Source organism: Aedes aegypti, chromosome 2, assembly GCF_002204515.2.
Source record: "Aedes aegypti strain LVP_AGWG chromosome 2, AaegL5.0 Primary Assembly, whole genome shotgun sequence".
NCBI classification, from domain to species: Eukaryota; Metazoa; Arthropoda; class Insecta; order Diptera; family Culicidae; genus Aedes; species Aedes aegypti.
Window position 1 is genome coordinate 71,472,059 of NC_035108.1, and position 19,037 is coordinate 71,491,095.

The window sequence follows — 19,037 nt, forward strand, 5'->3', positions numbered from 1 at the left end:
TTCAAACAAATTTTCAGGCCAGCCATGCTGTATGCTGTACCAATCCATGCTAGTCCATGCTGTTGTAAATTACAACTCGTAATACCAGGAAGAAAGTTCTGCAGAGAATTCAAAATAAAATTTTGAAAATGATTCTGAAATAGGTTACATAAAATATCCAATATTGAAGCATTCCAACGCATTGGAACAAATGTCAAATAAAATAATGAATAAATTTAGGCAATATTTTAATTCTCTCTTATAATCAACTCATCTGTAAATATTCTGAACTGCTACGGCAAATGAAATGTAATATTGTAAACCAAATGTTAATAAAAGTTTAATTTTGTTTTACCAAATTAGGATGATAGTGTTGTCTAACACAGAACATCTAGATATAAGAAATGAATGTAATGTTTGGAATGATACTAATAAAGAATTGAAAAAAAAAATGTATTTTTTAAATGATAAAAAGGCGGCCTCTTCCTTACATTCCAAAACATTCTTCCTAATGTGACTTCGTTTCAAAAACTGCTTCATTCAACAAACTTTTCCCTTCATACTTTGTTTGTTGAGCTGAGTATTTTCCATGTCCGTGTCCTCCGCCTATAGGATGGCAAATCTTGTAGCCAGCTGTTGTTTGTCCCGGGAAAGACGACAAGGACTCGGACGCTGCTATCATTCAACCATGTCCAAAGAACACACACATTGAGTGGGATGCTGTTGTGAAAGCTTATTGTTGTCAGCATAAACTTTTTATAACGCCGCAAACAAAATCCTCCATTTTAAAAGACGATTACTGTGTAATAAGCTTAAGCTCGTCGATGATTGGTTTTGAGCGGTCAATAATTTTGTGCTGCGTGGTTTCTTTTTTTTTTGTTCGGTAGTGAAAGAACATTGCAGCCGGATAAAACTTCACCAATCTTGGAAGTTGAAGCATCGTAGTTGTTACATTTCGGTAGAATGGAAAATATCCTACTGATTGCCTCCGTCAGTTTCTTTTTTAATTAATAAACTTATTAGTTGACTGGAAAAATGTTTCAACGGCCGTTATTGTCGAGAGGGGTGTGCATCCCAAAGTTTGTTCGGATGTTGAGCAGTGGAAAATCTTACCTGGAAATTTTCAATGACGACTGAATTGTTATGCTGAGCGGTGATGGCGACGATGGGGGTGACGGTACTCATTTGAAGTGGCTTGTTAACGAGATGTAAAATTTCCTGGGGGGAGAGGAGAGACAAACAGAAACGGGGTCATCGAGGGCTTTTGCTGATTGCTGACATTTTTGTGAACACAATGGGCTTGTTTTACATTAATTGATGTTTCGAGGAAAAATATTAACAACATATTTAAAACATCCGTATTCTGAGAAGAAAAAACGATGTCACACGTGGGTAATTTGAAAACACTTCTGACAAAAGGCTTTTTGAATTGATGAATATCCTATTCTTCTTCTTTTCTATGGCAATAGGTTATAACTGTGATAGAGTCTGCTTTGCAGTTCAGTGGAGAGTTCCACGGCCAGAAAAATTCGAACCAAACTTTCACAACATGATTTTGTACCGAATCCATTTTATAGGATTTATAAAAAAGGAAGCTAGGTATGAGTTTAATTTGGAGTATAGTTGGACAATTTATGATCATTACTCTGTGAACAACAAGTGCAACAAGGAGTCTAAAAATTCCTGATAGGGTTCATTCATTTATTTCATAACGCCGCAAATGGCCATTTTCGACACCCACCCACCCCCTCGAAACGCTTTTTGTATGAACATTCTACAAATTTTATATGAGCTGTAATATCATGAGGACACCCACTCACCCCCTTTTGCGTTATGAAATTTGTGAATGAGCCCATAGGTGTTTTCTTTACTGGCACGATAAACAATCCACGAACTTCCAATATCAATAGTGTCCCCCAGGCTTGGAGCATGTTTAGAAGGGTTCTATCATGCACTACTATCCCCCCAATCTGATCAAAGTTGTAGCAGTATACGATAAACAGTCTCTCATAATGTGCAGCATGTTAAGATAGTTACAGAGAGCGTGTGAGAGATTCTCTCATTTTTCTCAGGATTAAATCCCTGATTAGGTGTAGATGACTCCCGTGCGTCAAGTCGAGCTCGCTGCTCTAGTGTACGCAACATGAGTACGAAAAGTCACTAGTAACAAATTCATAATCAGCATAGTATGTTAAGAAACTTCAGTGACAGTTACTCGTATCCACTATCGTAAGAAGACTGCAAGTGGTAGTCGAAATACGCGTATCTGTCAAAGATAAGCATTTAGGAGCGGAATTAAAAGGTACACGGCACTCCATATACTTTTAAGTTTTTCTATTGAGATTCTGCTCAGAGGATTCGTACATTAATAAGAATAGTATGTTAAGTAAAATAATAATTTTTACTGTGGATATCTTCATAACACTGCACGCTGACATAAAATTCATAACTACAAAGGGATCGTTCAAATATTACGTAACGCAACAGGGGAAGGAAGAGATATTCCGAAGTGCTACGGTTCATACAAAAATCTTATAAAAAAACAAAAGCTGTTACGTGGGGGAGGGATGGGGTCTAAAATTAGCAAATTTTGTGTTACGTTATATTTGAATCATCCCAAAGAAAACACTTTACTATGACGAACTTATAAAATTTCGAAAAATAAGGGACGGCCTATTGCTTATGCAATGACGAAAGCTCTTCCTGCACCTAGCTTCGGAGAGCTGCGTGAGTTATTAGGATGATTGTCTCATATTTCCCCGAAAACCATTTCCCTAATGATTTTTTCCCGAAGGATTTTCTCCCGAAAACCAGCTTTCTCCAGAGAAGTTTATAAGATTTATTGGTTTGACAGAAGAAATTCTGCATTGTTTCAAATGAATGGTTCGTATATGTATGATTTGAATCAAAAATCGAGAGTCAAGATCCTACAGTTGAAGGAGAATTGATGACATTTTCTATTGACAGGTCTGCTTTTAGAGGTAGGTGTGTTGAAAAAATGAGTTCAATATTTTAAGTTTACTATGCTAAGAATCGTAGTGAATATTCAGAAAATGTAGAAGGTAGAAGAATATTCAAGAGGTGGACAAATCCGTTTGTCCAGAATAATTCATTTAAATGACATCTAACTGAAATAAAATTTGAGTGGATGAAAACAGTTTGCCAGATTCAGAGGCGTTGCCTAAAAAAAATGAAGAGCCATCAAGGTATTCACTCCAAAAAAAAGTTTAAGAGAATAAATTAGTTTATTAGTGACACGCATCTGAGAGTTATGCACATCGTGTCGAAGCTTTATTTCGATCACTGTCTCCGCGTTAATTGTTTGTGTTTCATGAAACATAAACAGATACCATAGTTTTTTTCTGTTACTATAATTGATAACGTAAAAATATGTTTGTAATATATAAATATCCCTTTTTTAGAACATATGTTGTTCTTCCCAGTTTTACTTGAAAAATTGGCATAAAAAAAAATAAAAATAAAACTGAAATTCAATTAAGCTATATTTTAATCATACGCAGTTTTTTTTTTAAAGATTGGCAGTGTTATTTGTTTTGCTTGCGGTTGCTAATGATATCACCAGAACATAGGTCTTAAAATTTACAGTGCACGGGTGAGCCTGAAAGGAATGTGGCTCTTTCACATAAGGCTACAGCATGTCCACAGTAACTCTGGATGCACTACGTCCTGAAAAGTCTAACAAAATTTCACCCCTAAAAGATCGTTGACCAGCTGAAATTGAACCTCCCTCAGCACGGTCTTTCTGAAAATATGCGCGTTTTCGTAACATCTTTTTTAAGCTGTAGAGCTCTTGCTTGGTTAGTGACAACGTGTTTTTTTATCTACAAAGTATACCCTTTTGTTCTTCCGAGATTTTGGTCCATTCGACTTTTTTTGCCATTCGACTTTTTGTGCATTCGACCTTTCGTCAATTAGAACTTTTGTCCATTCGAACTTTTGTCCATTCGACCTTTTGTTATTCGACCTTTTGTCATTCGACATTTTGTCCTTCGATCTTTTGTCATAGATTCACCAAAGACATTTTAATAAAGACATTAAAAAACAGGCATCTCGTTTGTATCTAAATAACGATTAGAAGAATTTTCGATACTCACACTAATATGCTCACTTTATTGGAATATTTCGACTAGATGACCCTTCCCGCTGAATGACGTTCGGCAAAATTGTTTCTTACCAAAACATAAAGAGATATAAATCTGGAAAACGGACATTTATTGTATTAAATAATAAAACAATGGTGTTATTTCTTTTTGAAAATATAAAGAAGAAAAACTCTGGAGGTTGAATTGTGTACAGGGTGTCCGTAAATTATCAGAACAGCAAAGTATGGGAAATATCATCTCGCATTGAAGACAATAACAAATCAATGTCCATGTATATTTTTAAATACATCTATATGTTAACTCAAAGTACAGCTTTGAATGATTTCTAAATGATGAATTCTTACTGAGATAGGTAAAAATTATTTTTTTCGGAGACGTTTTTCCTGAGGGCCGCTAGTCATACTGGAGATGTTTTCTCCCTAAAATCTAAATTAAATGAATCTAAATGTCTTATTATCATTTGAAGTAACCAACAGTATAGTGGCTTCAAGTTAGGCTGGAAATAGAAAATTATGCGGTTCAAATCCAGTGAGTTTTATGAACATTTCTCTTCTGTCATAAAGCTCAAAAACCAGCTCTCTTTAAGACCACTCAACACATTTGACAATCGGAAATATGTCAAATTTACTGCTTAATAATATAATATGTACATGTTTTAAAATATGCAAGAATATTGCATTTATTCTCCTTGAATGCATAGAGCCATGACTTCAAAGTTTGTATGGATAATTTGCGGACACCCTGTAGGGCAAGACATAAAAGACATAGTGTTGTAATATTCCTTTATTTCTCACTAAGTCTCATAAATATGATCTTTTTGCCTAATGAATATAAGGTATAGGGACGATTGGCCGAATTAATGCGAAATAATCTGAAAGAACAGCATTGATAGGCTTGGTGCTTCCTTCAAAGGGCAAATCGTCCACTGGAAGAATTAGCGTGTCGGTGTCTTTTTTTAAAATTCAAAAGAATAGCCTATTATTCTAAGAAGGCAAAATTTGTCTAAACGTCCATTCAGCCGAATGACTATAAGCCAAACAGCTATATGCCAAACATACCGCTGATGTGCTTTGTTGCATATCTATCACAAAACGATTTTAACCCCTCTACCGGCAGCTTCATTTTTTACTGCTAAGAAAATATTCAATTCGCGGTTACCTTTATTGTTTTTCGATATTTTTGCGCCATTTTTTCACAAGTCCTCAAAAAACTCTTCTTGTTTAAGAATATGTGTCGATATTGATAATTGGTCATCTGAATCAGGAGTTAGTCCAAAATTCCTTGGGGGACCGACGCGTATCCATAACCCACGTAAATATCTCAGACTTCAGATTTTTTATCGTATTCGGACATTCACTCCACAGAATGCTACATTAATGCGAGTATTTTGTGAAAAAATGCAGTTATTTGGTGCATCCAACTTTGAGTAATAAGCATTTATGTTTCTGGTTCCACGCTGGACAAATAAAGATTTAGAAAACTCTTCAAAACCTCATATCGTAATTTTCAGATTTCTCCAAGAATACTGAACCGATTTATATGATTAGAGTAGCTCCTTATTACCTGGGATTGTATAGTACATGTTTTATTTTTTTGATAAATTGCTCAAAAAACAAAATGGCCGCCAAAGACATTTTATATGAAGAGTGTCGGTCCCACAATATCGATACGGATTCTTAAACAAGAAGAGTGTTTTGAGATGTGAAAAAATGGTACAAAAATATCGAGAAACAAAAAAGTTATCGCGTTTTGAACATTCTTTTAGCGGTAAAAAATCAAGCTGCCGGTAGAGAGGTAAAAGTTGTTTTGAGTTTAATGCACGTGGCACATTATATTCATCATCAGTTACTGGAACTGAAAAAGAAACAAATCCGCGCTTTGAATACTTTTAGACAACAGAATCGTGAATAGCTTTGCATTACTACTTTTCGGGGAATTAGTACATTCGGTAAAATTTTTTTTAGAGAATTAGTTCATTCGGCAAAACATCATTCGGGGAAATGTCGGACAATCATTAGGATTAATCAATTGGAGCGGGGTGTTGAGAAACAATTAAATTCCTTGGGGGACCGACGCGTAGCCATAACCCACGTAAATATCTCAGACTTCAGATTTTTTATCGTATTCGGACATTCACTCCACAGAATGCTACATTAATGCGAGTATTTTGTGGAAAAATGCAGTTATTTGGTGCATCCAACTTCGAGTAATAAGCATTTATGTTTCTGGTTCCACGCTGGACAAATAAAGATTTAGAAAACTCTTCAAAACCTCATATCGTAATTTTCAGATTTCTCCAAAAATACTGAACCGATTTATATGATTAGAGTAGCTCCTTATTACCTGGGATTGTATAGTACATGTTTTATTTTTTTGATAAATTGCTCAAAAAACAAAATGGCCGCCAAAGACATTTTATATGAAGAGTGTCGGTCCCACAATATCGATACGGATTCTTAAACAAGAAGAGTGTTTTGAGATGTGAAAAAATGGTACAAAAATATCGAGAAACAAAAAAGTTATCGCGTTTTGAACATTCTTTTAGCAGTAAAAAATCAAGCTGCCGGTAGAGAGGTAAAAGTTGTTTTGAGTTTAATGCACGTGGCACATTATATTCATCATCAGTTACTGGAACTGAAAAAGAAACAAATCCGCGCTTTGAATACTTTTAGACAACAGAATCGTGAATAGCTTTGCATTACTACTTTTCGGGGAATTAGTACATTCGGTAAAAATTTTTTTAGAGAATTAGTTCATTCGGCAAAACATCATTCGGGGAAATGTCGGACAATCATTAGGATTAATCAATTGGAGCGGGGCGTTGAGAAACAATTAATTATAGTGTGCATAGCCCTAGTATAGCTTTGTTTAGACTGCAATAGTACACATAGCCATAGCCTTGATAAATTGATGTAACCCTGACAACATAATAAAACTTTCACTTATTTATCAACCACCAACCATTATGCATGTCTTATTGCTAGCTCTGCTAATAGTTTTTTAAATTACAATGACCCAATGTCACCCCGTCTATGGGATGAGATTGTATCAATTTTCATTCACTTGTTTTGCCGTGATGAATACATGTTTTTTTTATTAATTTTTTAGACAGCTTTTAATGTACCATCATAAAACATACATACCAAATTTGAAGTTTATTGGAGTTCAATTGCAATGGCTATTGAATAAATAATTCATACATATCCTTTTTTGACCCATTCTCACCCCCAACTAGGGACGTTCCGATATTGCGAAGTATCGATATTTATTTCGATACGATTATCGAATCGAAGTATCGATGCCACCGATATATTGAATGAAAATATCGATATATCGCAATATCATTTGATATGTTTGAAACGCGCAAAATTCTTGTATCGTTAAGTTATCGGAATTATCGGAATTTTGATCGATACGAATAACTTCTTTCACGATACATCATATAACAATGGGTCATATGCATGCCCTGATTCGCTACTCGCCACATAGTACCGCATTTGCGCTAGTATCTATGCACGAAAATCGCTAAAAGGTAACGCGAAAAATATTTGTATGGCGAAATGCATCTAACGAATTATTTCTCAAAATTGGGAACTATTTTCGAAAAAATATCACGTCTACCAAATATTTTTTCGATTAAAGCTTTCATTTACGAGATATTTGAAGTTAGATGCCTTTCCCCATATAAAATGAAACTAGAAAACTTATGCTGATCAACTGTGGGCAAGAGCAAAGCAGGTAATCCATTGGTATGTGAACTGCTTTCAAATATTTATAAATTAACCCTCTAAACCCAAATTTTTATTTTCGATCTAAATATCATTTTTCGTTATCTAAAATCGTTCTAAACTCGTTTTGGGCAATGATTTATTTTTATTTGCAAATTTATGAATTTTGGTTTTCGATTTTTATAATTTTTATTTTTGAACATCCCTACCCGTTTTCATTTTTTCTTGAAGCCTCTCCTGATTACTGATTTTTGGCAATAAAAAAAAAAATCATGTTTTTACGGTACTTTCGAAAACATAATTTTTTTAATTTTTTTCTGGAGCATATTTTATTTTCTGTGTAGCTACGGAAAAACAGGTTTGAAATTGTTTAATAACATCAGGCACTTCTTCTGTGATAGATTGATTGTAAAAAAATATTAAAGATATTATTCTTTATATTACACGTTAAAATGACCGCAGGCGTTTGTAGGTTATATAGAAACACAATTTTTCAAACATTTTTCAAAATTACAAAAAAGTTTCAAAAGTCATAAAAAACTTTTCTCATATGCGTGATCTGAGCCAAGGTTTAAGCCAAAAATAAAATCATTTTGATTTCCGAGCTACGAAAAAATACACAAAATTGCAAAGTGTACCCCGTCTAAAGGCGGGGTTGGGTATTAGAGTGTTAATTGTTTTACGAGAAAACCTTACAAGTGTTATCCAAATATTGGTTTACGATATATCGGAAGGAAATATCGATACCACCGATATATTGAACAGAAAATATCGATACCAAAATATCGAATATCGAAAGCAAAATATCGATATTCCGATATATCGGAAGTATCGGAACGTCTCTACCCCCAACTAGAGAGTTTTCGATAAATTCTTCTGGAATACCTTTCTAAGAAGGGGATGCCTATTGTAAATTTTCTTGCGATAACGCAATGAATTTCAACAAGATTTTCCCAAAAATCATACAGAAGTTTCATCATAGATCATTCAACAGATTCTTATAAGGAGCCTTGAAGGGTTTCTCTAAGATACCATCTAGACATGAGGCCAGATTTCTCCAGTGATAATTTTTGAGAGTTTCCTGAATGACATCTTCTAAGGATTTCTCCAAGACATATCTAGTGATTTTTGAACGAATCATTCTAGTATTTTTTAGGGGTTTATGTAAAAATTAACTCATCAATTTATTTAAGAATTTCTCCACAGATGTTTCCTGGAATCAGTTATACTCTTACTAAATTGCGTCTGGGATTTCACTTGAACTTCTTACATGAATCACTACTGGTATATATTCGCAACTTCTTGCAAGAATTCTGGGATTCGTTCACCAAAAAATTACTAAAAAAATAAACACTTTCCTAAATTTATTCATAAATTACTCATCCGAGGATTGGTGGAAAAGTTTTCAAAGTATTTCTCCAGCCATATCTCTACAAAGTTTCACACTCAGAGTTTCATAAAAACTAATTCGACAATTCTAAAAGAATTCCTTTTATAATTTTCAGGAATTCCTTCGAGATTTCGTCTAGAAAATTTCTCGGGATTCTTCCGAGAACTTTTCCACGGATTCCTTCGGTTATTAACCTAAAGTGTTGCATAGAATTACTTCTAGAAAATGCTCCCATTATGCTTTCAGGGAGGGCTCTGATCACTGACAACGATTTTTCCATCAAAATTTTCAAATATTTCTCTTGGAATTACTACAATGACTCATGGAATGTCTTCTGTATTGCATTTAGGAGCTTCTCTGAAAGATTCTACACAAATTTTTCAAGAAATTCCGACCTTATTGCTTATTGGATATGCGTATTTATGTTGTTTTTGATAGCTATCCGTATTTCGACTACACTGATTTGTAAGTATTGGACCAACAATCCATAGATATTTTATAGTCGATACACAGCCTGTCTTGAAGTTGAACCTTCATCTTTGTGGAATGCCAGTGTTCTCTATAAGCGGAAATATCAATTGATTTATCTGTTGGAAGACTCTTTGGTGCCATAACCTCTACTGTTTTTTTTCTACAATATTGGTAGATTTTCTGAACAACTGCCTGCACATTATTGTTTATTATTTATTGTTATTGTTCTGCTTACTTTTTTCTTCTAAAAACTATTTTGTGTCATCTACGAACGTGTTTCTAATATGTTTGATAGTTGTTACTTGCGAGTCACCAATTTTCACTACGCAAAAGCTGGAAAACTCATTGCATTGATTGGTTCCAAAAATAGCCACAAAATTTCGCTAATCTGTCTAACTTAGTCTATACATCATAAAGTTGGCCAAATAGGTATATTGTGCCGTACACGATTATTGCGAATTTCTCGTTCCAAAAATAGATATAAATCGTTTTGCCGACACCTTTGTAGGCGTCTCTATGGACGTAAAACTGTCCCATGTGACTGCTTTGTAACTATGCATAAGGATGCATTTAGGATATCAAATTCGAGAGTTTATGAAACAATACTTTCGATTGAGAAAAGTGTATATCTTTTTTTATATTTGTACAACATATACTCTCTTTAATAGTTACAAAGTAGAGTTTAAGCTTAACTCAATTCGTCTTGTAGATATAATTCAACGATTTCGTTTTTTACATGATTCTCAGCTAGCTTAAAAACTCTATCAATACAATGCCGAATTTTTCTCATCCACTGAATATATCGTCAAACAAACTGTGTTCAAACATGAGTCACTTTTTCAGTTCCCGTTCCGCCAAAATGAAGACGCAGGCGACGACATGCTGCAGTGCATTCTCCGGTTGGTGTCGTTCGTTCCACATGAGGGCAAACGCGACGGTATCCAGCCTGCATATCTTTGATTCCCGCTACATCGCATAGCTTCTGCTGCGGAGTTATGTTACTTCGTATTCAACCAAAGTTGGAGAGGAAAAAAATGAGCATCACTTCACACTAGTGACGTAGCTAGGGTTTCCGGAGCTTGGTTTTGAATTTTATTTGGGGGTGTCATATTCGCAGGAATGGTGCCCAGACAGCCGACTAAGACTGAGCTGAGGGTCGCGGGATCGAATCCCTTCGGTCGAGGATCTTCTCGTAAAGGAAATTTTCTCAACTTCCCAGGACATAGAGTATCTTCGTACCTGCCACACGATATACACATGCAAAAATGGTCATTTGGCAAAGAAAGCCATTCAGCTCCAGATTCCTCCAAACCTATTTTTGTCAGTAAATTTGATAAAAACTCCTCTGATTCTGGAGCTCGTTGTGCGGTTAACCCCCTAGCTACGCTACTGCTTCACATCAACAACCCCTTCAAAAGACCGTCAAACGGTTTCCGGAAGAGTTTTTGTCACCAACCTGCTGCACCCGGGTTAGTTCTTCTTCGGCTGGCATCCGAGTAGTGGTAGGACTGTGTTTGAAAACGTGCACTAGATCAGGTTTCACCCCAGCCCGAAATCCACACAGGAAACTGCGGTAAGTGAGACTCCAACTTTCGACAATGAAACGAGTGCACTTGGGGACGTTGTTGCTACTAGTGGTGGTTACGGGGGGACCGGATCCGGTTGGTGGAGACTTTGTGCAGAACATCAAAAACGGTGTCCGAATGGCGGGAAGCTTGCTGGGCATCGAGACTATATCTGACGTAGCCGATCTGGTGGCGAAGGGTTTCTCCAAGCAGGGTATATTCATCAAACCGGAAAGGAATACCCCGATGCAGCAGCAGGCCGCTTCGATGATGGTAATGATATGGAAGTTGATAGGACTAGATGGAAGCAAGCTGGGTGCGCTAATCATGAATGCACTGATTTTCGTGGCCCATGTGGTAAGTATCCAGCCTCGACCTTAATTCATCAAACAATTTCAGAAAAGAATCGTTTTAGATTGCAACGAATCTAGGGGCCTTGAAGAAGCCAGGCGTTGATCAGAAAACCGATCCGGAATTCCCAAAACCGGAAGAATCATCCATTCTTCAGTCGGAATCCCCACTGGACTGGTTGTTGAACAATCCTCCGCTGCAGTTGGGTTACATGCTGAACACCATTCGGCACGAGAACGTTACAGACTTTCTCCAATCAGATCTGGCAAATCTGGAACACACTCCAATGGAAGACTCCGGTTGTATAAGGTTGCTGATATGCAAGATAAAACCGTTCATATGGAAAATGCAGCAGGTGGTTCAGGAAAGGTTGGCCAGGGAGGAGAATTCCGAGCCCCCCAACGAGTCGGAGACCATTGCGGAATTAATTGTGCGGAACGTTCCAAAGCTGGCAGAATTCCAGGCGAACGGTGATCAGTGCGAGGCACAGTTTAGACACTGCGTTCGCAGATTTGGTTGAGTGACCTCAGGGCGTGAGTGAGGCTGATGTTTAGCTTAAGAAGAAGTTAGTATAAATTGTTTGTTATATAGGATATTTTTATTACTGGCATTTTCCTTGGTTTACAAGACATAAAATATTGCATTTTTACTTATCCATTGATTTTTGTCACTGAAATTTATCAAAAGTTTATTGCAAAATGAACATCTTTTGTTGAGATTTTATGAATAATATAGAAACATAAATAAATAACATTTAAATAAACAAAATACATCTTTGTGATATTTTTTCTTATAAGACAGTTTTGTTTGCAATCACAGTAATAGAGATGGCGTTGGAATTTATTGGATTTTATTTAAATTATTGGTGTTGAAGACTTATAATGTTATAGAATTGATCATCCTCCCAGGTAACATTGGTAGCTGAAAAGAGGCTGTGTAAACGGCATTTTAGCTGAATAAGCTATACAGCTATCAATGTTACTTGGGCTGTGAATAAATTTGAGTGATTTTCTCATAAACCACTGTTCAAAGATGAGTGTTGTTCGGAAGGAATATTCGGAATTTGAGAAGATAATTTTTTTAAGACGGTGTTCTGTTGATAATAACAAATGAAAGATAATTTTTCTTCTATGAAAGTGGAAACATATTAGTTTTTATAACGCAATTTCAGTTGTTAAAATATTTGTCGTGTCTTTCGAGAGATCTAGTGAAATTTCTTATAAGAGGGTATGAGAAAACATTTTTGAATATTACAAGCCTTTCGAAAATACTGGGTTGTGTCGACTATGCAAGCATCTAAGAATTCACAATTAACTAGCCAGAAATTTATCAATGGTTTGACCAAGAACAATGGCTGCTGACGTTTAACGCACGCACACTTCAATGTGGCCATTTGCATGGGAAAAGTTTGTTTTCTTCAGGAAATTTACACTGTAAAATCGTTTCCTGATGACAATAAATAATCACCATAGTTACACTTTAGCAACCTCTATTTTTTCAAGGTTATTGTTTGAAGTCTACTAAAAACAAAGTCCTCTATGTCAAACTGGCGCTTGAAATTTCATAAACATCTCGCGAGGAATCCACTTACAGTAATCCTTTAACAATTTGCTGAGGGTCTTAAAACAGTAATTTATGTATCCAAATCAATCCTGCAACCATTTTGAACACAATTTTATATATTTTCTACTGTTAAATCTCGCTAGGAAAATAATCAGCATATAAAAAAACAGCCATGTATATTTCATGGAATCTAAACCACTTAATGTAAATCCGCTCAATTTTTTTTCGAAAATTAATTGTAGATGCAAGAAAATGCTGCCAAAACTCCATTATTCATAATTTTACAGAGAATCTAAAAAAAATCTCTTAAGGATTTTCACAAATAAGTTAAGTTTTTATCAACATCGCTAAGGATCTCGTCAGAAATTCATGAAGGAGCAAAATTCAGAGCCAATCCAAAATTCAATGTTTTTGTGAAAAAATCTTGTAAAGATATCATAATTCTGAGGAGCATTCGTCAAGGGTCTCTTTAGAAATTCATAGCTAGTCATGATGTGCATTGCAACATGTTAGACAGTCGTAGCTTTGGCTATGTTTGCTTACCATGAGATAATATTGAAACTGCAAATTGTGGTATTTGAGAACACCTTCAATGATGACAACAATCGTACAATCTCTGTCATTCGATAATTCTTTGAGTTCCAAAAAGACGGCATTCAAATAAGAGAATGCCTACTTGCCTATTTCCGATAAAATGGTAGCTTATCGAATTAGAATCATCTTATACATTCATTGAGCGGGAAAACACAGGACAAAACTTGTGATGTGAAAATACATCAGGAAAGCTCAAAATAACCTCAACTCAAGAAACTGAACATGTCCTTGTAAATCAGGATGGATGGTAACCCTATCCATGCACTCGTTAATTCATCAAATTATTTTCCATGCATTTGTACAAAGTTCCGTATTTATCTCGTGGACAATCAAATGTTTCAACTTTTTCAAACGATGGTTTACATAAATTATCGTACTGAAGTTTTCAAGCTTTCAAACAATCAATATTATCAAAGGGATCCTTCACTTATTACATAGGATTCGCTCGTTAGGGCTCCACTACATGGAATGATTCGCTGGTTGAAAAAAAATACAACTAAAACACTCTTTTTTCTATCTTTATTAACGAGATTTTTAGCCCTGGGCTAGTTCATCTCGGGACCAACGGCTTTACTTCCCTTCCGAAATAAGTAACTTTACTGTTGTCACTGGGTTACGTCTTACGTCATAAGTGACTATCTTGGGGGTGGGAAATTTTTAACCGAAACTCAATTATATAGCCAAATATGATGAGACATTAGGGCGATTCAAATTTCAAAAATGTTTGAAAATTCAATCTCCCATATGCTCCTTACCATCCTTACCATAAAAATAGTGTTCTGTGAAATTTTCAGCTTTCTAGGAGGTGATTTAAAGGTTGCCCAAAGACAACGTAGGTTTATATGGAAATTACTATGGAGAAATTTTTAGAAATGTTTTAAACACGCTAGTACTGTAATGTAAGTAGAAACTTATCATCCCATATTGAAAATTTATTCTTCAAACCTTAATGAAGGATGTTGCTGAAGAAACAAATCCCTTTTGAGCTAATTTTGTTAGGGATTTTTGTACATGTTTGCAGGGCTATAATCCCATTTTAAGCTAAATAATAGCAATAATGAATATATCTTCTGCTATCCGTCGTATTGAATTTCTCTCTTTAGCAAATTGCTTTATTATGGTTTGAAGAATGAGTTTTTACTATGGGATAATAAGTTTGTACTTACATTACAGTATAAGCGTGTTTGAAACATATCTCAAAATTTCTCCATAGTAATTTCCATATAAACCTACATTGTCTTTGGGCCACCATTAAATCACCACCTAGAAAGCTGAAAATTTCACAGAACACTATTTTTATGGTAAGGATGGTAAGGAGCATATGGGAGACTGGATTTTCAAACATTTTTAAATTTTGAACCGCCCTAATGAGACATGAATTGTAAACTTATAACCATTCAAATCCTACACGAATGCACTCAGGTGTAAATCAATCAATCCCAGGTTCTTGGCATGAGTGGCGTGTGCTCTAACCCCTACACCAGATTGGTCCCCACAACACTCAATAAGAGTAGATGTCAAAGGAGGGTAAATTAAAATTAAAATTACGAGTATTTTGATGTTTTTTTGTGCAGCAAGTTTTTGTAGCTGTTCTTTTTTAAGACTTGAAAAACTTAGTTGACTAGCGAGCGAAAACTATTTATAAAATCAATCACATAAAAAAACTTTCTTTAATTTTTTTGAGATATTTTACTGTTTTTTACCCTTTTTCTGAGTTTGGGGTCAATATGACCCCAGAGCACTTTGAAGGGCTATCTTATACAAATTCAGAAAAATATTCATTCAAAATGCGTTACCAGGAGGTGGGTGGGTAGGAGTCAAAAATGACTGTTTTTGGCAGTATACAATTTGCATACCCGAAGTGAATCGATTTGAGAATTTTTTCCAAATGTTGGTCCGTTTCAGCGAGTGCTTTGATTTAGGCATGATATTTTTTATCAATTATCTTGAAAAATAATTTTATAGATTAATTTTTATGAAAATAGTATGTTGTCTGTGCCCCAAATTCAAAACGTAACAACTTCGCGAAATATGAATGGATTTTTGGTCTCTCTGCTGTTTTAGAAACAAAAAAATAATTTAGTTTTACTGAAAAATATAAGAAAATTTCAAAGGGAGATGGCTCATTGCGAGGAGGGGTTTTTGTGAAAAAAAGCAAAAATCTGCAACTCTACTGCAACAGTACTGCCTTCAGAAAAAAATTGCAACTGGGACAGGGCTACTATAGTATACAGTGGTTAGTTGGAAATTTCACCGTGTGACGGCTCTAGCTCAGAAAATGTTACTATATGGTGCTCAATCTTATAATGGGGCCCAGATAGCCGTAGCGGTAAACGCGCAGCTATTCAGCAAGACCAAGCTGAGGGTTGTGGGTTCGAATCCCACCGGTCGAAGATCTTTTCGGGTTGGAAATTTTCTCGAATTCCCAGGGCATAGAGTATCTTCGTACCTGCCACACGATATACACATGCAAAAATCGTCAATTGGCATAGAAAGCTCTCAGCTAATAACTGTGGAAGTGCTCATAAGAACACTAAGCTGAGAAGCAGGCTTCGTCCCAGTTGGGACGTAACGCCAGAAAGAAGAAGATGGTGCTCAAATATTAGTTATGAGATTTAATTGATCTCAAGATACTGCAAATTTGGAAGACTGATAAGTTCAGAAAGGTGACCCATTGAATCAAGGGCTATACGTTGCATATCTGCTTACTCAAAAAACTGCCACTAGCAGGCGCTGATGAACTTCAAATATTACAAACTCATAAATCTCAAGTTTCAGTTATATTAGAAGACTAGTGTCTTCATCAAAGTTGTTCATTTGTTCAAAGGCTACAAATTGCTTGTTCAGTTGGTTTCACATTTTGCCGGTAGGAGCATCAAAATTATAAACTCATATATCTCAGGATGCAGATCGAATAGCTGACTGGTGAGCAAGAGCAATGATTACCATACCTGATTAGTACGGAATAGTGGCACTAATGAGCATCAAATATTTCAAACCCATATGCCTTAAGATTCTTAACTTAATCTTGAAGTCAGGTGGAAAAACTGTACTTTTATTCATCGCTATCGAATCAAATCAAGTGAGTATGTGATTTCTCCATATTTAGCATTAAGAAAATATAGTGAAGCAAACGAATACCACAGGCTTATAAAACCAGAAACACAAAATTCAATGGCATCCAGCTGAGAAACAACGAAAAGTGGACAATAACTACAGTATTAGGGCGCTTGAAACCTCCTTTCTTTTTTGCTGTCTTGGTAGTGTCATTCTCAAAACACACCCAAGCCGTTCCCATAGGGGACGTTAGCCTCAAGGAAGTGACGTTTCAAGTAATACTGTTTCATATGGTATGCCCTCTTCAACATCTAATCCAATTTCTCTCGCCGTTCCCTTACGGTACCTATCCATCTAGTATTCATTGCTTTCTTCTCCATGCTCCCTCTTACTTTGAGCAAAATAGACCGATATGCCGATAAACAAATTCAAAAAACATCATAATTTAGAATTAAGGTACCGTGGGGTAAGCGGTAAAAATTTGCGCCAAATGATCCACTTGGTATACGATACGAAGTTTTTAAAATTATTTTATTTATTTGATGACAAATAAAATAAAATAAAAAAACTTCAGTTTTATACTGTGTAAATCATTAATTGAACTTTTAAACTGCATGAAAAAAAATTCGAACTAGGTATGTCAAATTGAAAAAAGGAGCATGATGCACCTTGGAAATTTCGATTGATTTTCTACAGGGCGTACAAATGTTCCTGATCTCGTCAGGATCTATGTGGAACAAAGTCAAATTACTTCAGGGCGCTGATACAACTTGGTTTTTTCAATTGATGTCCTTAAGGGGGTAAGATGCTGTTCTACATGATACATTGTTAGGTTACTTCAGGGCGTTGATACAACTTGACTATTTCTATTGCTGTCATACAAGATTTCAGATGCATCTTAACGCCTTGTTTGATTTAGGATACAATTGACTTACTCTAGAGCTTCCATAAAGCATGGAATTTCCTAATAATGTCCTAAAGCGCTGATAAGATCCTGTTCTACATGAAACAATGACAAATTACTTCAGGTCGTTGATAAATCTTGACAATTTATGTTAATGTATAACAGGGCATTAAGATGCTCAGGACGTTGATACAGCTATCAATTGATGCCCTATAGGGCGTTGAGATGTAGCCGATGTATATGAGCCAAGGTAACATTATTCCAGGGGGTTGATACAACTTGGAATTTTTCATTTTATGTCTTAAATGGCGTGACGATGCACCTGTTGTGCGCGACAAGAGGTCAAATTACACCCAGGCGTTGGTATAGTTAGCCAATTTCCACTGAGGCGTTGAGATACCCCTGTTCTAAATAGGATAAAGTAGAATTACTTCAGGGCATCAGCTGATCTACATGAGACAAGTTAGAATTACTCCAGGACTTTTATACTGCTGGTAGTTTTTATTTATGCTCTAAAGGGCGTAAAGCTGAAGCTGTTCAAAGTGAGACAGGGTCAAATTACTACAGAGCGTTTATACATCTTGAAAATTTCAATTGATGTCAAACATTGCGTTCAATACTCCTATTTTGAATAAGATAAGTTAAAATAACTTTATGACGTTTATACAGCTTGTAATTTTCAATTGATGTCCTAAGAGAGGTTAATATGCAATTGCTCTTCATTAGGCAAGGTAAAATTGCTCCAGATGTTGATGCATCTAGACAAATCCTGTTGATGTCATACAGGACGTTAAAATTCACTTGACATAAATAGGATCAGATTAAATTACTCCAGGGCGATGATATAGCTTGGAATTGTCAATTGATGTCCTAAAGGCGTTCTCGATGACATAAGCTCGAATTACTCCAGGGCGTTGATACAGCTTGGGCAGAGACGAATAGAGACATAGAAGTCGGGTTCAGAATAGGTACCACTTCTAGTGCCGCATTTGGTCCCTTGATACCAAGTTTGACAGATCGCAGTACGCTTTTCACGGCATTCCAGATTTCTCATTGTCATATCTACCTATCTCAAGTGATAATCCTTATGACTCTGGTACATTTTACATGTTCGTGCCTACAGTATTTCTGAGCTATAAATACTGGCTGCCGTAAGCGCAAAAGAGGAGACTTCCTGGACTGTGGACTGACTAACATACTATTTATTTATTTTTTTGCAGGATATAAAACTCATTACCTTATGTGCCTTTAAAATTTGGGCAACTGCAAGGAACATGGAGGTCTTTATTTCGTTCTTGGCTTGGGCTTCAA

At 35.8% G+C, this 19,037-nt stretch overlaps 2 protein-coding genes across 2 annotated transcripts in view; one reads left to right on the forward strand and one right to left on the reverse strand.

Moving 5' to 3' along the window:
* Positions 1–19,037, reverse strand: part of LOC5565665 (tensin-3) — a 210,529-nt gene that overhangs the window by 42,689 nt on the left and 148,803 nt on the right. The window contains exon 2 of the mRNA XM_021841192.1: positions 1,093–1,197. The gene's annotated coding sequence lies outside the window, so the exon portion shown is untranslated. The remainder of the gene's footprint in view (positions 1–1,092; positions 1,198–19,037) is intronic.
* On the forward strand, positions 11,094–12,211 carry LOC5565664. Its single transcript, XM_001649962.2, has 2 exons — positions 11,094–11,614; positions 11,673–12,211. The coding sequence occupies exons 1-2, from the start codon at positions 11,291–11,293 to the stop codon at positions 12,126–12,128; spliced, it is 780 nt and encodes a 259-aa protein (XP_001650012.1). The 5' UTR covers positions 11,094–11,290; the 3' UTR covers positions 12,129–12,211.